General features: G+C 44.5%; 1 protein-coding gene across 1 annotated transcript; it reads left to right on the top strand.

Annotated features, from left to right (window-relative positions):
* Window positions 1-1,903: 1,903 nt before the first annotated feature.
* LOC127305354 (NADH dehydrogenase [ubiquinone] 1 alpha subcomplex subunit 9, mitochondrial) lies at window positions 1,904-5,578 on the top strand. Its single transcript, XM_051335767.2, has 12 exons — window positions 1,904-2,107; window positions 2,179-2,284; window positions 3,110-3,174; window positions 3,263-3,348; window positions 3,428-3,512; window positions 3,585-3,655; window positions 4,099-4,230; window positions 4,390-4,505; window positions 4,594-4,717; window positions 4,800-4,868; window positions 4,963-5,083; window positions 5,163-5,578. The coding sequence occupies exons 1-12, from the start codon at window positions 1,993-1,995 to the stop codon at window positions 5,309-5,311; spliced, it is 1,239 nt and encodes a 412-aa protein (XP_051191727.1). The 5' UTR covers window positions 1,904-1,992; the 3' UTR covers window positions 5,312-5,578.
* Window positions 5,579-7,580: the final 2,002 nt, after the last annotated feature.

Below are 7,580 nucleotides of genomic sequence, written 5' to 3'. Positions count from 1 at the left end.
TTTCCTTAATCACATTCAGGCAATCAAAGGCAACATAGATCCGCCTCTCCTGCAGGTCTTTGAAAGATTGTTGCACTAGCCAACTGCACCAAAAATCCGAACTGATAAAAAGAGACTATGCAGTGTATTTATATTCAACACTCCCCTCACGTCTAGGCTATTTTAGTTCTTAGCGTGGACTTGGTGCGGACCGCAAAATCTTTTTTCTTTTATTTTTAAAATTGCATGAGCAGGGTCTTAAACTTGAGACCTCTTGGCTCGGATATTATGAAAGATTGTTGCACTATAATTGAACAAAAAATCCAAATTAAAAGAAAGAGACTAGGCAGTGTATTTATATTCAACAGTCTTCACTGCCTCCAAAAGCCTGTGCTGGTATTGAGCGTGGGCTGGTTTTGATTAGGTAAAGAAAATTCAAGCAAATGGCTAACCTGTACCTAATATACCTGGCTGGGGCCCCTGGCGACCGGGTACCGTTCGCACTGGCTCAGTGCCGGGCCTGAAAAGAGCATTACCAAGAGATGATCCTTTTATTGTTGGTTTGGCAACGCGATAAATATATTTTCTTTTTTTAAATCATGAAAACTTGAGGAACAAAGTGTAAAATGATTTATAGCATCTCCACCGGTACTCCTCAAAAAAGCGCCGGCATGCATACCGGCACCAGGCTATGGGGAGCGCCGGCTGCATGCAATTAATCTTTGGGGATCGCGTCTTACACCAATTAGTCCAATAGAAACGCCGACATCATGCATGCACATGTAGGTGGGAATAGAAAAAGTAGGAGCGAGAATAATTTTTAGAGGGTTGAGTCACATGCAAATGGGGCATATACAACTTTTCAGCAGAAATTAGACGCCGACGCTCCCAATCGGCTCCCTTCGCGAAGGGATTGCTACGGGCGTGCCGGCGCTTTTATTGGGATCATAAAGTGGTCGACGCTTTTTTGGGATCGCCGGTGTGGACACTTTCTCTCTCTAGTACCCCCAAAGTGCTATTGAGAGGGCTATGGGGAGGACGGTGGAGATGCTCTTACTCTCCTGATCAAATCCACAGGCTCCATAGCACGACGCAACTCCTCGGACTCCCATAGAGTATCACCCGGTCTTTCCACTCAATTGTGTCATCAAGGAATAATAAAGTACCTTGCAACGATATGTTATCTAATACTACCTCCATCTAAAGGATTAAAGCCTATATTTTTTCCGGAAAGTCAAACTATGTTAAGTTTGATTAAGTTTTTATTAAAAATCATTAACATGAAAAGTACAAAATCAATATCATTAGATAGATAATAAAATATATTTTCATATGGTACCTACAAAGTATCATATTTATTCATAAATTCTTCTAAAAGTTTGATCAAACTTTATTTCATTTAGCTTTCTGAAAAAAAATAGGCCTTAAGCCTTGGGATGGAGGTAGTATCTTTAGAGTTCCAACCCATGATATGGATCTAACATTTCTACTGGAAGAGAAGGGGTAAAACCAGCTACTACGTACATGTTTTAATCAGACGGCGAGCATGATCCCGTACCTGAGTCGAGCCGGTGGCTGCCGGGGAGGCGCGGCCAGGCTGAGAAGTGGTTGCGGAGGAGGAGGGCTACCACGAGGACGTTGATGGCGCACAAGGCGAGGGTGGTGTTCTTGTATGACATCCTGGAGCCCGCCAACGCCGCCCTCCACGGCGCTGAGCGTCCACCCCGTCGATGCGCGGCGGCGGTGGCTCGCAGCTCGCCGGAGAAGGCCAGGGGAGAGCGGACCACCAACCGGAGCACGGTGGCACGCTTTAATCAGAACACGGGTCGCAACGGGCCGTGGCCCAGTTAAAGGCTGAGGCCACAGGCCCATACTAGTTGGGCCGCATTTCGTAGATTCCGACGACCCCAAGGCCCCGACCCTACCCATCCCACCACCCACTACCACCACTCGGCCTCCCCGTCTCCTCCTCCCCGACTCCGGCTCCGGCGACCACCACCGACGACGGCGACGATGCAGGCGGCGGCGTTGCGGCGCCACCTCCTCGACCAGCACCACCTCTCGCCTGCCTCATCGGCCGCCATCTCCGCCTTCAGATCCGCCGCCCAGCCGGCGCTCGCTCCCCAAGGTACGCATCGGAGATCTTCCCGGGCTTGAAATGGAGAGTGGATCTCACCGATGGCGGGCTCTGGGATGCAGGGTTCAGCGGGGCGGATGGCGCGAGGTACATGTCCGCCAGGGCGCCGGCGGTCAAGGGGGCGGGCCATCTCGTCCGCAAGGGCACGGGAGGGAGGTCCTCCGTGAGGTGAAGCCTTAACCGTTTCTCCTCTGAACTCTGGTTAATCGGGTTGGGCGTTTCACTGTAACTGGCGTTAGGCGTTTGATGCTGTAGGGCTGATTTCATTTCTGTGTGTTATGTTATGTTGATGTTGTGATCTCTTCATACAGCCGTGCTAGAGAGGTGATGCCATGACCGCCTTGATGCTTAGTTCGACACGACCTGTAGTGCACATACTGTATTTGCATTTTGCATTGTTTGTGTCTGAGTGATTGATGCCGTCTGAAATGTTCTATTAGCAGTAATTAAGTCTTCAAATAGCACTCCTAGGTTGATTACTCACGAGCCTATCTGTGTAGAGGCCTCCTGACTTTTAGTCAAGCTCTACAGCCACCCATGTTCTGACCTGACTTTTAGTGCAGTTTTAGTTAAGTTGAGCTGAATTGGAGTTATGTCTACTGTTATTGGTAAAGTGGTGACTATTGTGCCTATAGGTAGGTATTAACATTGGAGGCATGATGTTGAACAAGATATGAACCTTTGTCGACCTTTGCTGATTTTGTGTGCATGTCCATTCATTTTCTTTTCCATGTATAGTAATATGTACTCCCTCCGTCCCATGAAACCAAATTTAGAAAAAGTCGAGACTTGTGAACTTTAGGACTTGAGGTTTGCAGTGTGTTGGAAAAAAAGCTGTGTGCTAATGTTTTTCTGATCCAGCATGGTCATTGCATCTTTGGATCAAAATGTCTTCAGACCGACAAGAGTCTTCTAATAATTTGTCGGAGTTGCCTTATTCCTGCAGTGTTGCTTCGGTCTAACACGAGAAACCATTGTCGCTATTTTTGGCAGTGGAATCGTCGCTACAGTGTTTGGAGCTACTGGATTTCTTGGACGCTACGTTGTGCAGCAACTTGGTGAGATGACAAGACTATGGTGACTGTACTGAATTATTTGTCACTTAAATAATAACCATGGATTTCTCAAAATACTATTTTCATTCAGCAAAGATGGGATCTCAGGTTCTTGTCCCGTTCAGAGGTTGCGAGGATTCTCACCGCCACCTGAAATTAATGGGTGACTTGGGTCAGGTACAAGAACGACTAACAAATAGTGTTGGCCATTATCCCTTTGCTCTTCCCGTCTTATGTATTTTCATCTTTTTGGCAGATTGTTCCGATGAAATACAACCCAAGAGATGTGAATTCGATTAAGGCTTCTGTAGCCAAGTCAAATGTGGTCATTAACCTCATTGGTATGTTTTTCTTGAGACACATTACTGTCATATTGAAATCTCATTCTACTTATGTCGACTTAATTTCAACAGGACGGGAGTTCGAAACAAGAAACTATGGGTTTGAAGAAGTAAACCATAGTATGGCTGAACAACTTGCTATGGTATGCATTGTGTAAACATCCATTTTTCTTCCTGCTGCATGCTTACTATCCAACTTTGTAGACTATTGTTGCAAGGGCCATCGAGTATTAGGAGTAGATGCCTTGCAACCATAGGAATCAACTTGAGCTCTCGTCCTGTGAACTATGGCCCACCTGTTCTCGACCTGGGATTACATTCGTTGACAAGGAAACCGTTCTGCTGGTTTGTGCTACGAGTGCTACCTTTAGCTTGGCTTGATTAATCATAGCTGTTATTCCAAATTGTACATGTTCAGATGACCGTGGCTTGGTTTCATCCAGTGTACTTCAGAGCACAAGATTCTGTAGCTTGGTGCTCTGGCACATGATATTTTTGTTAAATTCTACTTTCTGTAACATGCAGTCTCGCATTCATACTCTATATATTGACCAGCTACTAACAAGATGTACTGGATTTTACACAGATATCCAAGGAGCATGGGGGTATCGTTAGGTTTATCCAGGTTTCTGCTTTAGGGGCATCGGCCTCTTCACCTTCTAGATTGCTTAGAGCAAAGGCTGCTGGAGAGGAATCTGTGTTAAAAGAATTTCCTGAAGTAAGAATCTTCTCTCAGTTTTGGCAACTATAGTTGCAATCATAGTTCTTGTTTCTGTACTATCTTCTTGTTTCTGTACTATCTGAAGTTAGCAGTTAAATATTTCCCATGTATGTAGTCAATGACTGCAACGATAATTTTGTATTTATCCATCAACAGGCTACAATCATGAGGCCTGCAACCCTGATTGGCACAGAAGATCGGATTTTGAACAGATGGGCAATGTATGCCAAAAATTGGGGTTTCCTCCCACTAGTTGGTGGTGGATCTACAAAGTAATTGAGTTTGCTCTTTTACTTCTATCATGAAATGATGTGCTCTACTTCCACCAGCAGCTGAATTACTTGATGCAACATTTTGCAGGTTTCAGCCTGTTTATGTTGTGGATGTTGCTGCTGCCATTGTCAACTCCCTCAAGGATGATGGCACCAGCATGGGAAAGACCTATGAGCTCGGTGGACCAGATGTTTACACTGTTCGAGACCTGGTAATTACCATACACAACTGCTATGCAATAATAACTATGTTGAACCTTGTATGATAAGATGATGATGTTGTGGTTGTTACAGGCTGAGTTGATGTTTGAAACAATACGCGAATGGCCGAGATATGTGAATCTTCCTTTTCCTATTGCAAGGGTACGGATTTAGACAGCAGCATGCTTAAGTTAAGACAACCTGACAATCAGGTGGGGCCTACATATTGACCACTGCTGCTCTTCTTGTTTTGCAGGCTATTGCTACTCCAAGGGAATTGCTGCTAAACAAAGTGCCTTTCCCTTTGCCAACTCCCTCAAATTTCAATCTCGATCAGATCAATGCACTCTCTGTAGACAACCTAGTATCTGAAGATGGTAAGGCTACCGCCCACAAGCAATACAATGGTCTCATTCTTTTACTCATGGCATTGGCTCACATTGTTGCCTGAAACAGCTCTCACTTTCGCGGACCTGGAAATCAAGCCTCACAAGTTGAAGGGCTACCCAACCGAGTTCCTTGTCTGCTACCGGAAGGGTGGCCCATCTTTTGGTTCCACCGTCAGCGAGAAGATGGGGAGTGCAGATGTAGCCCCCCGTTTCTGAAAATGCTGTAAAATTTATAATCATTTAGTTGAAGATAAGTTGTTGTTGTGTTTGTCTCCTTGTCATCTGCGGTGGCAGGACTAGATTTGATGCGCATTGGCTCCTGTCCTTGTTTTCCTTATCAATAAGAAAAGGCACGGATGTATTGTGAAATTTTTGGATTGGAAATGCAAAAGTATACAGAATCATTGCTGCGGCGATGACACAATTGAGCGCTCTCAGAGTATAAATCTGATTGCTCCTATGGCTGAGCATTGTTTCAAATTATTTTGAAGGTTCAGTTTGCTGTTGAATATTTTATATTGTGTGTGTATTAGTATGTTTTTCTTGCAGTGTATAGCAACATTTATTTAGCACAGTATAGATTCATCATCAATCAGGTTGAGACAGTGAAATCAGGTGGATCATCCGCTCAAACAACAGGCCAGCGGAGCTAAGAAATGGGCTGCTGCATTGGCTTGTTGGACAGTGCTCCAATGTTCGTTTTAAGTCGATCGTCAGGAGATAACAATCCTCATGGATCGGCGCTTCTACCCCTACTCACTTGCGTGCATAGCACCACCACCATTCCTACATCCATTACATAGTTAGGGCACACGACCGCAAAAGTGGATAAACCACAACAAAATAGTAGCCTTTTCTGGTTTGGTCAAAGAAAATTGTTCCGATCAGATACCGCAATATCTTCTGAACCTCAAAATACATTTCAGTTTCCGGCAAATCCACCCTCACATAACCCATATACCTAGTACGGGGGCCTATTATACTGTTTCACTCATCGCTCAGAAATATTGGTGTGTCTGAAATTTCAGGACGAGGGTCTCCTGCCACACCGCCTCCCGTCCTAGATTCGAGTTGTTCCTGGAGGCCCTTATCAGAATTTAGAAGTCCGACGCTTTAAAAAACAAAGACTTCGAGGGATTTTTAGGATCGTTCAGGCTATATTTAGTCTATTTTGGCTTTTACTGTCTACTTTTCTCAGGGAGATGGTTAAGGACCTCAGAAAGATAGAGGAGCCCCCCCCCCTCCCCCCCCACACACACGTATGCAATCCATTGCCACCTCTCGTCGAGCTCATGGTGCGTCTCCCCCTTCCACCGCGAGTCCTCTCGGTTGCCCCCATGGACTGCATGGAGATTAGCGGGAGGCCTAATCGCAGTGCTCAATCTTAGGAGGCAATTAAAAAACCGTTAGGAATACCTGTGTTGGGAAAAGTGTACAAGCGGTGCTTTTTTATTTGTCCCACGTCGGATCTGCCTCAAGCTCTCATATCGCGGCACCATGACAATCCTCCTCGGTAGATTAATAGATGGTGCAAAATTTAGTGCCGTACATACCAAATATTGTTAGCGTCTTTGGTGCACCTTTAAGAAGAAAGCCCTAATATCTTTTGGTAAGACCAAAAACTCCAACTGGATTGAGAGAGATTGAAGGAAACAAATTTGAGAAAGATTGATCGATGAAGATAGCATACGATGTCGCCACCACGCTCCCTTTCAGGCATGGCTCGTGGACTTGCGTGTTACCTCTGCCAGCGGCCGCTGATTCAAGGTCGAGCGCGTGAGATCGAGGTTGGTTTAAGAGCATGAGTGGTGAGTGTGTTCGTACCCACCTTTAACGTCGCTTACAATGCACAACGCAAATGTTTGTGCCTTTGTTCCTTGAGTGCAGCGTTAATAAGCTCTTATCTGGTCACTATGAAAGCATTATATGCCATGAAAAACTTTTGGAGGCAATTCTTGCTTGTTGTGTCATCCAAAAGAATCTGTCGGTATAGCCATGTGTTCTTGTAGATAAGGGGACACATGATAACTTAGGACATCTAGCTCCCAAAGTCCAATGAGCCTAGTATTCTAAAAAAAATCATATTTCAAAGTTTCAAAGTATTTTTTTCGTAAAGATACATCAAGATGATTTCTTTGGATTAAAATTTTGTTGAAAAAATATGTTGTATGTTGGCCTACACAAAATCACAAAAGAGTGGCTCTAAGTAGAAATGAAAAAAAAATGTTTTAGTCTCACGTTTGTCATTCTTATTTACGTCATGAATGAACATAATTCGATTAAACATTATACACACATGATAGACATATGTATGTCGTTGTGTATTTATCTTCATAACTTTCTGAAGTATGAAAAGAGGTCTTCAAAAAAAAATCGGGCTATGTGGAGCTCGGGCTCCATTTGGAGTTTCGGGAAAGGGCAATTCCCTCGTTAGGCGCGCGCGCTACAACTTGAACTGAACAAAATTCAGAAAGAAGAATGTGAA

The sequence above is a fragment of the Lolium perenne genome, chromosome 6 (assembly GCF_019359855.2).
Source record: "Lolium perenne isolate Kyuss_39 chromosome 6, Kyuss_2.0, whole genome shotgun sequence".
NCBI classification, from domain to species: Eukaryota; Viridiplantae; Streptophyta; class Magnoliopsida; order Poales; family Poaceae; genus Lolium; species Lolium perenne.
The sequence above is the reverse complement of the archived record's forward strand: the minus strand, read 5'-3'. Positions and strand labels throughout refer to the sequence as shown.